Genomic DNA, 15,423 nt, shown 5'->3' with positions numbered 1-15,423 from the left:
AATAATGTCAACATGTTTTGTTCACAGATGGCTAGTCAATGAAACAATATGTTCAAAGCAAATGGAAAGATTGTGTTTGCGCACACATGTTTTGTTCGCAACTTAATCAATGACGAAAGGCTCCAAATGTCATCTTGTTTGAGTCACGTGGACGGACGTCACCATCACCTGATTGGATGCGGACACGTGACGCGCCGTCACGTGAGTCGAGGGCCGGAAGTTAGCGCCAGTGTGTCATGGCGGCAGCAAACAAATGTCATTTGTGAGCTTTTCTGCTCGCCACAAACTTTTCTCGCCGGCCGACAACAACAACAACAACAACAAGAAATCAAGACAAAAAGAAAAGACATGTTTGTTCAACGACTTCGTTGAAATTAAGCCGTAAGTCGATCAGATCGTCTGAGTCATTGCATTCGGATGTAAACAAGTTTTTCTCGCCCCAGTGTTTATTTTGAGGACGCAGTATCAAAACTTTGGAACATGTACTGACACTCAACATTAAGCCCACGCGAACGTTATATGCATAGAATGTTTTATTTAAAAAAACATTTTTTTTGGGGGGGGGCGTATCGGACTCGCTTGTTTTTGTCAGTGACGTCACGCGTATGTGATTTGCTTATTGCTCATTATTCCGCGTTTACAAGCACTAAGTTTTTGTGAAATACCTTAAAGTTGATTAACGTTCAACAGTTGATGACGTAGCCGGGGTCAAAAGGAAACAAAAACGTTTTTTCAGAAATGGATCTATTAATGTGATTTAATGGCGTGTGTGATCAATTAATACATATTGAGCTGGAAAAAAAGATTTAAAAATTCACGCATGTTGTCAGGTGGGAAATGAGCCGAGTGAGATGAACGAATGATTGACCGTCAAAGCCGTCCAGTCACGTGCTTCCTGTCCCGGAAGGAAAGGTCCAATCAAACAGCAAGCCTTCTCTAAGCCACGCCCACCTCTGATGCAACTCGTGACTTGGCTTCTTCAAGACGCCACGCCAGGCCACTTGATTAGGTACCGCTGGTACAATCACATGCATAGTATGCAAAGGCACTTGCAAGTCTGTCCATCCATGTACTAGTACACCCTGTGTCCTCACCAAACCTTTCAGGACACCAGTGGAACAACATACTAGTCATGTTTTTTTTCAAACGTTAGGGTAAAAGAGGGTCTGTAAATGTCTGGCAGTGAATGAGTTAAAGTCCTAGGTAAGTCTTTGTCCTCACAAACAAGACCACTTTGGCATACTAGTACTCCTACTAGTAGAATTGCAAAAGCACTGACACTTGAGAGTGTCTAGTTCACAACTACTAACTACTACTACAGACATACAATTCTACTAGTTAACATCTACTCCTTGTACTCGTGGTGAGGATAAAGAGCATAGTAGTACATGACCGAAAGCTGGATATCGTTGATGTGGACTAAAAACTTTAGCTAGTTGAATGAGCTCCCTGTTGTTGTCTCAGTGGCCGCCATGTCCACGGACACGCCCGCGTCGGACGCGGCGCCGTTTGTGTCGGACGACAGCGAGGTGGCGGAGGAGGAGGAAGAGGAGTGTCGGGATGCGGCACAGGGGGAGGAGAGTAGAAGCGGCGTGGCACCCGTGCGCGCCGTGCTCACCGTCCTGATCCTGTGCTACGTCAACCTGCTCAACTACATGGACAGGTTCACCATCGCAGGTACGCGCGCACGTGCGCACGTGCGTATACGGCGCCCGCTGATGATGTCATATGTCCGTCAGGCGTGCTTCCCGACATCGAGCGTTATTTTGGAATCGATGACAGCAAATCGGGTCTGCTCCAGACGGGTGAGAACACGTCGTGCACGTCGGCGTCAAACGCACTCAACTGTGTGTCGGCGGCGCCGCCATGTTGGATGTGGCAGGGTGGGGCCATGGCTGAAAATGACAAAATGGGATGTTGACATTTCACGTTGATGTGCCGCGTGGGGAACAAGGTTGCAACTCACCGTTATTTTACATTTGATTAATCTGTCAATTAATTTTTGCATTACGGTAAGTCAACTGTAGTTTGGCAGCTGTCAGTGTGATGAATAAGCGGAAAGCTTATTTCCATCCCCAGTCGGTCCGCAACACCAAATAGAGCAAATAACCAAAGTGGAGGAGGTGTGTCCTCGCTACGCTTTGCCACATCCAATATGGCCGCGACGTCAATTACGATTGAGCGCTGGCCGCAAGGCGCCGTACTGTCAGCAAGCCGGCCCAGTGACATCACTTCCTGCCGCGTCTGGCCGTCCAGTCTTCATCTGCAGTTACATGTTCCTTGCGCCACTCTTCGGTTACCTGGGCGACCGCCACAACCGCAAGTTGATCATGAGCGTCGGCATCACTTTCTGGTCCCTCGTCACGCTCGCCAGCTCCTACACGCCCAAGCAGGTCAGCGGCGACACTCTCTCCTCTCACCTTCTCGCGTGTCTTCTGTTATCTTGGCGTTTGACTTTCGTCGTCTGATGGCCTCCGTGTTGCTTAGCAACCTCTGAGCTGTCTTGTTTGTGTTCCCTTTCCCTGGGCTTGGTGATTGTGCAGCGAGCGGTGACGCCGATTGCCTTTGTTTTTTTTTTGTTTTTTTGTTGCTCTCAGCACTTCTGGGCGCTGCTGCTGACGCGGGGCCTGGTGGGCGTGGGCGAGGCCAGCTACTCCACCATCGCGCCCACCATCATCGCCGACCTCTACGTCAAGGACCGCCGCACCAACATGCTCTCCATCTTCTACTTCGCCATCCCCGTCGGCAGGTAGCCGTCGCCGCCGGCCAAGCGTGCCTCTTCATGTCCGCCATCGGGCTCGTCTTCTTCCTGTCTCCGCAGTGGTCTGGGCTACATTGTGGGCTCCCAAGTCAGCAACGTGGCCAAGGACTGGCACTGGGCTCTGAGGGTGCGGCCGTGTGCGCGCGCGTGTGTGTGTGTGTGTTTGTGTGGGCGTGTGTGTGTGTGCGTGTGTGTGTGTGTGTGTGTGTGTGTGCGTGCGCGTGTGCTATTGTCTGAGCGTGCCGGCTGTGTTGCAGGTGACGCCGGCGTTGGGTCTGGTGGCCGTGCTGCTTCTGGTCCTGGTGGTGCAGGAACCCAAACGCGGCGCCATCGAAGCCCGGCCCGAACATCAGCTTCACCAAAGCAGCTGGATCGACGACCTGCGAGCGCTGAGCAGGAAGTAGGTCCACCCGCCCGCCCGCCCACCGGCCGGGCCCGGGGATCCCGCGCTGGACAAATCCTAACCAAACGCGCTGCGTCGCTCTCTTTCTGTGCGTGGGGCAGCCCGAGCTTTGCGCTGTCCACGTTGGGCTTCACGGCGGTGGCCTTCGTCACGGGCTCCCTGGCGCTGTGGGCGCCCACCTTCCTGTTTAGGGCGGCCATGTTTACCGGCGAGCGCGCACCCTGCGTGGAGGGTCACTGCTCGTCTTCGGACAGGTGAGCTCCCGTCGGGGGTTGGGCAAGGGGACGCCGGTCACGTGACTTGACCCCGGCCGGACTTGAGGAGACCATTTTCGCACTTTTTCGGCTAAAACTTATGGAAGACAGAACTTGACTTTGAATTGAACGACATTGCCAGTTTGCGGCTCGTTTTCAAATCATTCGATTTGTAGCGGTAGCCATGCCTGCGGGGGGAAAAAAAAATATCATCAATTTACCGGTAGTCATTTTGCCGTTCGCCCGCTGGCAGTCTGATTTTCGGCGCCATCACGTGCGTGACGGGCGTGCTGGGCGTGGCCAGCGGCGTCCAGGTCAGCCGTCTTCTCCGGAGCCGAACGGCTCGCGCCGACCCGCTGGTGTGCGCCGCCGGCCTGCTGCTCTCGGCGCCCTTCCTCTACCTCGCCGTCGTCTGCGCCCAGGCCAGCACCGTCGCCACCTACGTGAGTGGAGCGCCAACGCTTGCCAGTTTGTTGTTTTTGAGTGTATGGATGAAGAGGACGCCGTGTTGTGCGCAGGTGTTTATTTTCCTGGGCGAGACGTTCCTGTCCATGAACTGGGCCATCGTGGCAGACATTTTGCTGGTCAGCAACATGGCGTGACGCACGTTCCGTCCTTTTCCTCCTCACGCGCTTGTGTTATTTTTTTCTAATTATTTTTTTATTTTTGTCAGTACGTGGTGGTTCCCACGCGCCGATCCACCGCCGAGGCGCTGCAGATCGTCATCTCGCACCTGCTGGGAGACGCCGGGAGTCCTTATCTCATCGGAGTGGTGCGTGTGCCAAAAAACGGTCTCAACCAGGAAATTGTTTTATTGATTGAAAGAGGAAGTCAAGCCAAATATATATATTTTTTCAAGAATATGTTCTATGCAAGCCCACTAGTAGAAACGAGGCATTTTGATAAATGTTGCGTTTGTGGAATAAGAGTTAATGCCCCCGTTTTTAGCCATCTCCGGAGGCGGCCATTTTGTCACTTCTGTTGAATGAAAACACAAAGTCTGCTTTGCTGCTGGAGGCTGACCTTTAAAGGATTTGGATCATTTTAGGCCGGACGATGTCTGGAAAGCATCCATGATGGAAAACCGACTCATGGATGAATTGTGTCTCCATCTTTGATGCATCTTGCCACCTGACGCGCTGTTGTGCTGCCCTCCCAGGTGTCGGACTCGTTGAGGAAGTCGGATTCCTTCCTGTGGCAGTTTCGCTCGCTTCAACTTTCACTGCTGCTCTGCTCCTTTGTGGCCGTCGGGGGCGGAGCTTTCTTCCTGGCCACCGCCCTGTTCATCGAGCGAGACCGGCAGCTGGCTGAGACCTTGACACCGGCAGGTGAGCTAGCATGACATCGCTAACGTGACATCACGTGACACGATGCCACTTGATGCGTCCGCAGATGACGAGCCCATCGTGGTGCCCAAAAGCGGGCGGTCCACCCTGGTTCCGGTGTCCAGCGTTCTGATTTGATGGCTTCCCATTTGATGTTCGCCACCCTCCTTCTTCGGTCGGAGCAAGCGGCGGATATTTTTACTACAGTTTTTTCCTTTTACATTTTTTTTTTTACTTGAAGCTGACGCTTGTTAGGCGCAAGAAGAATCCAGCACCAAACTGTAATGACTCCGCATCCCCCCCAAAAATGCTTTTTTTTTTCTTTTTTTTATTTTTTATAAACAAGACCACTTTTAGGATACCCGACTGGTTGTGCGGTCTTTTAGGATAGTCTTGACCTTTCTTAACTTGCTGTCTGTCTGCTTTTGTTAGGGTGTTGAACTTTGTCCTCTTGCGGTGCGGCGTTTATCGTCCTGCCGCGTGTGGTCTTGGTGGCCAGCCCCCTTTGCTGGCTTTGTTTTTAGATCAACTGAATAAACCAAGTTAACTCGTTTCCTTCTTCACTCTTCTTCACTTGTTGGGATGGGGCTGTGTCTAGTTGTCGGACTGTCATCTGCTATTTGCTCACTAGTCATCTGTTAGGCGCTCGCCAACCCGCTTCCCGTCATTTACTAGTCATCTTCTAGTCACCTACTAGTTCTCTGCTAATTTGCTAATATCTCCCAGTGATCTCGAAATTGTCCACTCGTCATCTAGTTGCACTAGTCATCATCTAGTTCTGTATAAGGCTTCTACTTGTCATCTGCAAGTCACTAATTGATCACAGTATCTGATAGCCGTCTTGATTTTTGTGCTAGTTCTACACAGGTCACCTGTTAATTGTTTTTCTCGTCATCTCTTACTTGTCATCTTTTAGTTGTCTACCAGTCATGTAATACTATTATTATTATTAAGTATTATTCATCTTTTCTACTAGTCATGTCATCGAGTAGTTCTATACTAGTCATTTGCTAAGCAACGCGTAGTTGTTTACAAGCCACCTTGTCCTCTTCTAATGGTCCGCTAGTTAGATACTAGTCATCTCCTAGTCACCTGCTTGTCATCGTTCAGTTGTGTACAAGTCATCTGCTTCCCCAGTCATTTGCTAGCCATCCATTCGTCTTATAGACGAATGGTGATCGAAATACTTTATGTACTAGTCATCTAATTACCTACTCATAATCGCCTAGTTATCTACTCATCATCTACTAGTTGTGTACTAGTTATCTTCTGACCATCTGCTAGTCATTTGTTAGAACCTCTGTACTAATTGCCTGATCATCGTCTGCTAGTTATGTACTACTCAACTCTTGGTCACCTACTAGTCATCCTCTTGACATCGAAGATGTCCGAGTGGTTTAGTGTGGTTCCTGCAGTCCCCAGTCGTCCTCCGGTCTTCTGCTAGTTACCTACTCATCAACTAGTGGCTGTGGACTAGAGCTTCGTCTTGTCATGTCGTCGTCGGCCAGTCTCAGACACATCCAGGTGGTTTAGTGTGACTTTTGTTGGTTGTAGCGCCCCCCCTCCCCTCATCACCTCGATGTGGTTTCCTGTTTGTCGGCGCGAAGCTCCGACTCCAGCAAACGCGGCGGAGGAGACGGCTCCGAGCGCACGCGGCCTAGAAGGCGGCGGCCGATTGGCTGAGAGCGGGGCAGGAAGCGGGCGGGAGGAGAACGTCGGCCAGACGAGACGGCCGCCGCCGTCAGCGAAGGGCCCCGGAACAAGACGACCGGCCCAGATCCGCTCACGCCGTCGCCGAGGTGACGTCGGGGCGCCGCTTTTCCCAGCGTGCACCTGCCTGACAGGAAGTCCTCCGGTGGGTCCGCCTTGCCTTCATCCTGCCATTGCCACTTCCGCCGGTGCGCCTCGCACGGCCTTCGGCACCGCGCAAGATGGCCGCCTGACACGCTTTGAAAAGACTCGACAGTGAAAAGAGGTTTCACCTTCTCCATCTTAGTCGCCGTTGCCTTGAGCTTGTAATTATTTGTCTTGCTTTTCTTGCTCTTCTCCTTTCTGGTTTTTCGACTTCACCTCGGTCTTCGTTATCTTCATTGTCTGTCTTCTGCTTGATCTTCATTAGTTTTTTTTTTCCACTGTTTTTTTTTTTTGTCTTTTCATCATCGTTGCCTTCCTCAAATTTATCATCTTAAGTCTCTTTTGGCCTCCATTTTCTTCATCTTCTTGCCTCCGACATCCTTTCCTTCTCCGTTAACTTCCTCGACTTGGTCTTCTTCTAATCCTTTTTTCTTCGTCTGTCTACACCTTCATTTTCGCCACCTTGTTCTTCGTTTTCTTTGTCTTCTATATCATTTCCTTCTACTTCATCTTCTCCTTTGTCTTATGTTTCAATGTTCTCCTTCACTTTCTCGGTCTTGTTCTACATTGTATCGTCTTCATCATTTTCTTCTACTGTGTCTTCTCCATTTCCTTCTTCATCTTGGCCTTCGTTTTCTCTCTCCGTTTTTATCGGCATGGCCTCCTTCAATTGTTTCGTGTCCATCGTCCTCATTGATGCCGTTTTGTTTTCACCTTCCCTCACGAGGACACAAAGTGTGCGGCGGCGGCGGCGCTGTGACTTCCTGAGTGCGGCGCGCCCGCTACGTTGCCTTCATTTGGCGTGAGTTGCCGGTGGTTCGTGTTTGGTAAATGCACTTTTTGAGCGGCGTTTTGGTGGTCATGTCCTCAGGTTGCCATGGACTCGGAAGCGTCGCCGCTCCTGCCCGCGTTGGTGACGGCCGCCGTGTTGGCGTGCGGCGTGGTCCTGGCGTTGGTGTGTCTGCACTGCAGGGGCAACGGACCCCCCGGTGCGTCTGATAACGATGGCACTTCCTGTCACTTTTGGTCATTAGCGCATTCCACGCAACTGTTTTTCTTTTCCATGTGTTTCGTGTCATCAGTTTCCATCCGGGAAGTGAGGGACACTGGCGAGTACACCCCGTGAGTTTTACACGACCGATCACAATGCGACTAATCGCTTTCTTGTCACGCTAGATTTTTGTCTCTCACCTGCAGATCCACTCAATTCCGACTGGTTCATCCACGTAAGTTGTTTCAACGCTTGTTCCCGGTGGTGGGAGAGGCGTATGTTTGTGGCTAAAGCTAACAAGCTCAACTAGACTAGAGCGGTCCTATCTACTTCTTGAGCGAGTCCTGATGACACCTGCTGATACATCTTCTAAGATGACCGGAACAGTCCAGTTGCGATCCATACAATTCCCTGGATGAAGGAGAACATCTGCAGCCATTTGACAAGCTAACCCTTTATTGCTAAAGCAACATTTGGCAGAAGCTAAGAAAATAAATGTACAAAGCTTAAAATTGGCGGGTTCTAAAAAGCTCGATGTTTGTGGCTACGGTTATATTTGGCAAAGGTAACGAGCTAACTGTTTGTGGCTAAAGCTAAAGGTGGCGGAAGCTGCCAAATTAAATGCCAAAAGCTAATATTGTCAGTGTTAACAAGCCGAACTTTAATAAGCGGTTTGGGGGCTAAAGTTGGGGGAAGCAATTCTAACCTAAAATGAGCGGCAGCTAAATATTCATAAATACTTTGTGACAAAAGCGAACAAACTTAGCATTTATAGCAAGTATGTGGCTGACACTGATGGTGGCGCATGCTAAAAATTGAGCATTGTCAGAAGCTCACCAGCTAAGCATTTGAAACTAAAGTTGGAAGAAGTTAACAAAGTAAACATTTCCCAGCACAAATTTTTACTGATTTTCAGATCAGCAGACGCCTGGCCTGACGTCTGGCATGCTGTCACCTTTGTGAGTTGACCACACCCCCACAGTCTCAACCTTCACGTCTCCGATGTTGTTCTTCATGTCTTTGATGTCGTTCCCAGCATTCATGGCAGTCAACGCAGCAGAAGATCCGACAGAGAACTCACAGAAAGCGGTGAGATGAAAAATGAAAAAGTTCCACCAGCAACTTGACGGACATTATTTGGTCCTGGTCTTCTTCCTTCTGCAGAAAGTAACCACAGCTACCAGAACTCCCAAGATGGTCAGTCACCTTCAAATACTTTCTCACGCTTCTTTTTTCAATTTTTTTTAAAAATTGTTTTACTTGTTTTGATTTTCCTTCTGGTAACTTTTTCTTATGCTTTCGGTGCTTTATTGGGTTATTCTTTCCAAAGCCCCAAAAAATGTTGGACATCCGTTGTTTAGCTTAAGCGAGGCACGCCTCCACATCACAGCGGGTTATTTAGTTCTCAAGGCATATATAGTTAGGCATCTTTGGCATAACAGTAAAGGTAATGTTCTGTTTACGTATAATATCATCAAGCAGAAGTATGTAAATGCTGAACTGTAGAGGGCCGAGTACTGATCCCTGCGGGACTCCGCAGTTGACATTGTGATACCAATACACGTTTCGTGGCGATCTGGTAGTATGTTATGATTGACGGCAGATCACACCCGGCGCGTAGGGCCCAGATCTCTTTTTGCTGCTTCTTTGGGTTATTTTACTTCTTTGCCTGTTACTTCTTCAGGTTGTGGTTCTGCTCGTGTTTCTGTTTTTCCTTTTCTTTTCGGTGCATCTTTGGGTTCTTCTGCTTCTTCCTGATTCTTGTTCAGGTTGGGGCTCTTCAAGTTTTTCTTGTTTCTGTTTGTGTCTCTCATCTGAGAAAGTGAACAAGGGTAGTGGGTGATGAACACTTTCAGTTATGTGAGAGGAAACAGAAGAATTGTTATCCCAACAGGAAGTGGAACTTTTTCATTGAACGTTGTCGTTTGTTTCCACAGAACAGGACCTCCCAGAATCCCCAGCCGGGGACTACATGTAAGTTCCTCCTGGTTGGATGCATCTCAGTGCTCGCCTTTTCTTGTCCGATTTAGTTTTGCTTTTTGTTTGCGTTCTTGCAGAATCGTGTTGCCAGAAGACCAGGCCTCTGCGACCAATTGCAGTGACGTGTCCACGCCGAGCTCGGGTAGCGTCCGACGCACTTGCCGGCTTTCCTCGTTTGTCATCATTAGAAAAATGGAAATGGAAATGAAAAATCTTCGTTGCAGATGAACCACACGACTACGAGAACGTCCCAAATGAGCGCACGCAAAGTTCACCAACAGGTCGCGCCACTGACACTATGTCTGTCTTAAGACCCGTCTTACTGACTGACCGTTTTGAACTGTTTCTCCTCAGACGACAGAGACTACCTGAACGTGATTGCGGATCCACAAAAGGGTAAGTCGATTGTCATCGTCACCATCGTCATCCTGATGGCCAGCAGGAAGTGGCCGCTCATCAGGATTGTGTCACTTCCTGCCGGAGGGGCGCCGCCTTTGCTGCTTCCTGCCTGTGTGAGCAACCTCTGCTGATTGATTGACGCTTGTTATTTCCTGCCAGGAGAGATGCCAATGTTGTCATCCCAAAATGACAGCGACGACGACGACGATGACAGCGACGACGACGATGACAGCGACGACGACGATGACAGCGACGACGGCCAGGGGAAGTACGTCAATCAAGATAGCGTAAGTGCAGATAAGCTCCAGAAGCTTCCCGATCCGACAGCCCGTCAATCACGCGCGGCGAGCATCAGCTGAGCTACTTTGCCACACAGGTGGTGATGTCATCCAACCCGCTGCACGATGGGACGGGAAGAGTGCTGGAGGTGTCTGATGAAAGGGGCGGAGTTTGACTGATGACAATTTCATCTTAGATGCTGAAATGGATGAATTCACTGCCGTTTATTTGGTTGATTTTGTTTTTTTTTTTCCTTTTGTGACTTTTGACATTGAACTGACGACTCCTGAGAATGTTTTCATTCACACTATTTTTTTTGTTGTTGTTGTTTTTTTTTTAATGAAATTAAAGTTAATGGTAAATGGTCTTTCATTACAAATCAAAGCCTCCATGTCCATTTTCATTACAAGATATCGGGATTATAATTATGTACTAATATTAAAATATTGCAAAAGGGAGGACAGGAGAGGAACGAGATCCCACCTCGTCATGTTCCCTGAACCCAGCACGCCGAATGTGCTTACATGTGATTGGCTGCTGACCAGGAAGTGAAAAAGCCTCTCTGCTCGGAATTCGCCGTCGACCAGTGGCGGAGCTAGACTTTTATCCTTGGGGTGGCCAGGGCTATTTCAGGGGGTCCGCAGACTATAACAATAAATTTGTTTCTTGACTTACCAATTGCCATCGGAAATGTTGGAATGTACATACTAAGCACACAGGAGATGAGATTTATGTATATATAATTTGCAGTTTATTAACAAAATGAAAAACAATTTGGCAACAATTTTTCAATTATGCACTAATAACTACTTTTTACAAAAGTGGTGAAAATGCACCAACATATTCATAGTTACTCACACAATATCTCTCCCTCCATCCCACTCCCTCCCTCTCTCTCATCTAGGGCTGTCACAAACAATTATTTTTCTCCTGATTAATCTATTGACTATTTTTCCGATTAGTCTAACAATAAATTTTTTGACTAATCCAGCCAGTTTTAGGTTGACAATTATTAATTTACAAAACCACTTCCGAACACTTTTTTAAATTCTTTATTAAAGTAAAAAAAAAAAAAAAACGACCATGTATAGTAAGGCGTTTTTTTGTGAAAAAAGCAACCATGCATAGTAAAGTGTTTTTTGTGAAAAAAAGCGAGCATGTATAGTAAGGAGTTTTTTGTAAAAAAAAAAATAAGCGACCATGTATCGTAAGGCATATTTTTGGGGAAAAAAAGAAATAAACATCATGTATAGTAAGGCGTTTTTGGAGAAAAAACAACCATGTATCATAACGCGTTTTTTGTGAGAAAAGCGACCATGTATAGTTAAGCGTTTTTTGTGAAAAAAGCGACCATGTATAGTAAGGAGTTTTTTGTGAAAAAAAAAACGACCATGTATAGTAAGGCGTTTTAGGAGGAAAAAACTACCATGTATCAAGTGGTATAAGAAGTAGCTTGGTGTTCCGGAGACTCGGGTTCGAGCCTCACTCTTTGCTCCATTTACTAATTACATGGAGGACAAAGCAAGAGTCGAACCCGGGTCAAGAAGCAGACTGTCATCCAACTTGCAACTTTGTTTTCTGGCTGGCCGACCACTTGAGCACTTGGCAACGAGCAGACTGTCATCCAACTTGTAACTTGTTTGTTTGCGATTGCAAAAAAAGCTTGATTACAAATAACACTTAAGATCTCAATTTAATTCTTACAAACATCACAAAAAACTTGCTTAAAGCAAAGCAACAAAACAAACAAAAAAATAAAACCTAAAAAATTGTTTTCCAATTTTTTCCCAAATTTTTCCTGACATGTTCTACAGTCTCTTCCTCTCCACAATCGCAGTTCTCTGTCTCATGCTTCCCTATTTTGAAAAGTGTGTATCCACGATAACCGACTCAAATCAGAATCAAATCTTCCTCCGTTTCAGTGGCGATTCTTCCTCTCCTAATAAACGTGGATTGCAACGCTTTACAGTACATAGCGCCAACTACTGTACAGGAGAGACTTAGCAGAGTCGGTGCCGCGATATGTCAATCATTTGGGGTGGCACCTGGGGGGTCCAATCAGATTTCAGGAGGGGGGAGGGGTCAGGTGCTACCCCGCCTCCCCTCTGGTTCCGCCAGTGTCGTCGACTCGACCCGACTGGATGCCTATCGCTGCTTTTTCTGTGAAGTCGGTCATTTGGGAAGATTTTTGAATGGAACTTTGGAGAGTTTTACGCCACACTTACTTCCGCTTGGCTCTGCTCTCCTATTTTGTCCTGTTGGAGACGCAAACGCTCAGCGAACACCAACAAAGCGGCGACGGCGGCTGGTCAGTTTCAACTGTACGCTAGGGCTCGAGTACTCTTTACTCAAGTACAATTTTAGTGTAACGAGCGGACACATGAGACCGTTTACTGGAGTACACTCGATGGTCAAGTTATACTTTTGATTTTTCGAAAGGAATGACAGAGATGAAGTGTTTAGGTGGTGCGGGTCCCACTTGAGCGTGGAGGATGAAGGTCCGTGTAACTTGGAAGTGTTGGACGGCTCCTCGTTGTCATTACGTCAATTCCTGGACAGGTGGGGCACAGGTGTGCGCGCATGCGTGTTCCTTACCTGGCAAGCATACTCGCTAGCGAGCTAGCAGAGCGCCTAAGGTGACGTTGTAATGTTGTTTCCATAGCTACGCGTACAGCAAGCCGGTGGTCATCACGGGACTTACAGACAACGCCGTACGTTGAGCTTTTAGCTTTACAATTGTGTGTTTGTGTTTTTGTTGCAGTTTCTTGTACTTTTCCCCATATTTATATAGAGGTGAAACAATTAATTGCTTAATCAACAACTAATGTTATTTTTGATCATCGGTGTTAATCGTTGAGATAGCTTTTTTTTTTTAATTGTCCAGATGCTGGGAATGTTGGCTTCTCACTAGTAAATATTGTACGATTTTTGTCGTCCTCTATGAAAGCATGACTTATTGTCTTTGTTTTGAGTCCAAATGAGACATTTTCTTTTACTTTCAAAATGCCAAACGAGTAACTGAATATTAAACCTTTTTTTTTTTGGTTTGTGCATTTTCTACACTGCCAATTTGAAAGCATGTCCCGTTTTTCAATAAATGGATGGAAATTAAAACATTTTTATAAAATCTGATTAATAGACAAAATAATCAACCAATTAATCAATTATTCACTAAACTTTAGTTGCATCCTTTTAATGTGTCTGTTTTAGTTTCAGGTTGTGTTTATTTTGTGTGTGTGTGTGTGTGTGTGTGCATATTCATTTTATTTGTGTTTGTTTGGGCTTGTTGAAGGCTTGTTGTGTTTCTTTTCTGTGACGCTCATGTCATTGTTGTTTTTTGTAGAAATTCCGCTCTTTGTGCTCCAAGTGGAATTTACTGGCCTCATATGGCGATCGGCAAGTGCGTCTAAGCACGGCCAACACGTATTCGTACACCAAAGGTAGGCCGCCACCGCCGGCGCCAGTGTTTTCCCATCATGCTTTGCAGGCTGCCGTGTGTGACTCTGTGTGCCCGTAGTGGACGTGTCCTTCAGGGACTACGTGGACGACCTCCTCAGGCCGCAGTCGCTTGATGTCCTGGGCAGCGGTGAGCCGGGGCTTCCGGGAAACGCTATTACAATATATGGCAAAAATATCGTCATGGCGATAACGGCTCGTGCATTATGCAAGGAGGTGCGATAGATTTGTTAATTGTATGCTTTTCTCTGATTTTGGCAATCCAATGCAAACTTAAATGCACATTACTATCCAATCGGAGAACAGTGTCTCAGGACATAACGATGAATCACTTTGACAAGTACAAATACCGTATACAATACATAAAATTTGTAAGTCGTGACAATTAATTAGCTAACAATGCATTGAACCTGCTTATTTTACTGCGTGAACATTTTTTATTTCTTTTATTTGACAATAGAAATGTCATTCCTTTCGGTGCAATGTTACGGATATGGGATTATTCAACATAGATAGCACATTTTTTTCCGATATCGATTTATTGCTGTTGCAACAAAAACAACACAGACAAGACATGAGCCCAAAAACAACAAAGATGAAAAAAAAACAAAGATCCGATGAAAACGTGTTTTTTTTCTTGGTTGTCTTTGTTTGTCTTTTCTTCATTTCTCTTCTCGTCGGGGGCCGCCAGACACCTTGTACATGTTCGGCGACAACAACCTCAGCGAGTGGCAGAGCCTGCTGGACGTTTACGAGCCGCCCGCCTTTTTGCTGCCCGCCACCCGCCGAGCGTTCAGCTTCGGCATCGCCGGTCTGTCGTAGCGACTTCCACGCTTTTGGAAAAAGGAAAGCGGGCAAAAATTCCTAAGTAGTCTTTGTCCTTGTCCTCTGCATTGTTCAGGTCCCGGAACCGGCGTCCCTTTCCACTGGCACGGTCCGGGATTCTCAGAGGTCATCTACGGCAGGAAGGTAGGTCGGAGGTCGGACGTGCTTGTCGTTTGGGATCGGCCTGCCCGCTGTCAACTTAGAGGAGGAGGATGAAAGTGTAGGCATGTCAGAAAGACACTTCCTTCCGTCTTCCTGAATGTTGCTTTGTATGCTTTTTTTTTTTTTTTTTTTTTTTCCTCATCCAGCGTTGGTTCCTGTACCCACCGGACGAGGAGCCGGACTTCCACCCCAACATGAGCACCCTCTCTTGGCTGAGGGACGTCTACCCGCGGCTGCCCCCGCACCAGGCCCCGCTGCAGTGCACCATCCGACCTGGACAGGTAACCCCAAATGACACACCCCTTCCAAACTTGCACAAGAAATTCACATTTTACAGAAGAAAAAAAAGTTGGAATGCATTTATTATCCCCAAAACGCAGACTAAGTTCTTGAAAAATTGAATTTGTTCTTAAAAATTAAATGTGCTTTTTATTGGAAGGCGTTAGTGTTTGACACACTAGACGCCGTCTGTTTGTGTCGTCATGGTAACGCCATCTGTGCTCTCAGGTGCTTTATTTCCCCGACCGCTGGTGGCACGCCACGCTCAACCTGGACACCAGCGTCTTCATCTCCACCTTCCTGGGATGAAGCCGATGAACAGCGCACACACACACACCTCAAAATCAAGTACTGACCTCTGACCTTCTCGATCTTATTTGATATTCAGCTTTCAGGCCATCCTGCTCACATGATTAAATAAAAATGGATTTTCATCTGTTGCCTAAATGTTGTAA

At 47.2% G+C, this 15,423-nt stretch overlaps 3 protein-coding genes across 6 annotated transcripts; all 3 read left to right on the top strand.

Annotated features, from left to right (window-relative positions):
• Nucleotides 1–187: 187 nt before the first annotated feature.
• Nucleotides 188–5,295, top strand: spns1 (SPNS lysolipid transporter 1, lysophospholipid). The gene is made up of 14 exons (XM_086056226.1): nucleotides 188–381; nucleotides 831–1,009; nucleotides 1,465–1,677; nucleotides 1,740–1,805; nucleotides 2,257–2,393; nucleotides 2,598–2,749; nucleotides 2,822–2,888; nucleotides 3,019–3,161; nucleotides 3,266–3,418; nucleotides 3,672–3,861; nucleotides 3,937–4,002; nucleotides 4,092–4,190; nucleotides 4,578–4,746; nucleotides 4,811–5,295. Exons 3-14 carry the CDS (start codon nucleotides 1,473–1,475, stop codon nucleotides 4,879–4,881), a joined length of 1,518 nt encoding a protein of 505 aa, XP_085912352.1. The 5' UTR covers nucleotides 188–381; nucleotides 831–1,009; nucleotides 1,465–1,472; the 3' UTR covers nucleotides 4,882–5,295.
• Nucleotides 5,296–5,451: 156 nt separating this feature from the next.
• On the top strand, nucleotides 5,452–10,879 carry LOC147134198 (uncharacterized). 4 transcript variants are annotated; one of them, XM_086056227.1, is made up of 14 exons: nucleotides 6,083–6,718; nucleotides 7,325–7,399; nucleotides 7,469–7,586; nucleotides 7,680–7,719; nucleotides 7,795–7,823; nucleotides 8,505–8,547; nucleotides 8,625–8,677; nucleotides 8,753–8,785; nucleotides 9,526–9,562; nucleotides 9,646–9,710; nucleotides 9,793–9,849; nucleotides 9,923–9,964; nucleotides 10,127–10,254; nucleotides 10,344–10,878. In XM_086056227.1, the coding sequence occupies exons 3-14, from the start codon at nucleotides 7,475–7,477 to the stop codon at nucleotides 10,419–10,421; spliced, it is 717 nt and encodes a 238-aa protein (XP_085912353.1). In that variant the 5' UTR covers nucleotides 6,083–6,718; nucleotides 7,325–7,399; nucleotides 7,469–7,474; the 3' UTR covers nucleotides 10,422–10,878. The 4 variants fall into 4 exon arrangements, with proteins under 4 accessions (XP_085912356.1, XP_085912355.1, XP_085912353.1 ...); XM_086056229.1 differs by lacking the exon at nucleotides 7,325–7,399 and having other exon boundaries at nucleotides 6,082–6,718; nucleotides 10,344–10,879; XM_086056228.1 differs by having other exon boundaries at nucleotides 6,083–7,399.
• Nucleotides 10,880–12,314: 1,435 nt separating this feature from the next.
• Nucleotides 12,315–15,415, top strand: jmjd8 (jumonji domain containing 8). The gene is made up of 9 exons (XM_086055854.1): nucleotides 12,315–12,554; nucleotides 12,686–12,805; nucleotides 12,909–12,957; nucleotides 13,590–13,686; nucleotides 13,764–13,832; nucleotides 14,394–14,513; nucleotides 14,604–14,671; nucleotides 14,836–14,970; nucleotides 15,197–15,415. The coding sequence occupies exons 1-9, from the start codon at nucleotides 12,439–12,441 to the stop codon at nucleotides 15,275–15,277; spliced, it is 855 nt and encodes a 284-aa protein (XP_085911980.1). The 5' UTR covers nucleotides 12,315–12,438; the 3' UTR covers nucleotides 15,278–15,415.
• Nucleotides 15,416–15,423: the final 8 nt, after the last annotated feature.

The sequence above is a fragment of the Filicampus tigris genome, chromosome 16 (assembly GCF_054856515.1).
Source record: "Filicampus tigris isolate MCC_2025a chromosome 16, RoL_Ftig_1.0, whole genome shotgun sequence".
Lineage (NCBI taxonomy): Eukaryota > Metazoa > Chordata > Actinopteri > Syngnathiformes > Syngnathidae > Filicampus > Filicampus tigris.
The sequence above is the reverse complement of the archived record's forward strand: the minus strand, read 5'-3'. Positions and strand labels throughout refer to the sequence as shown.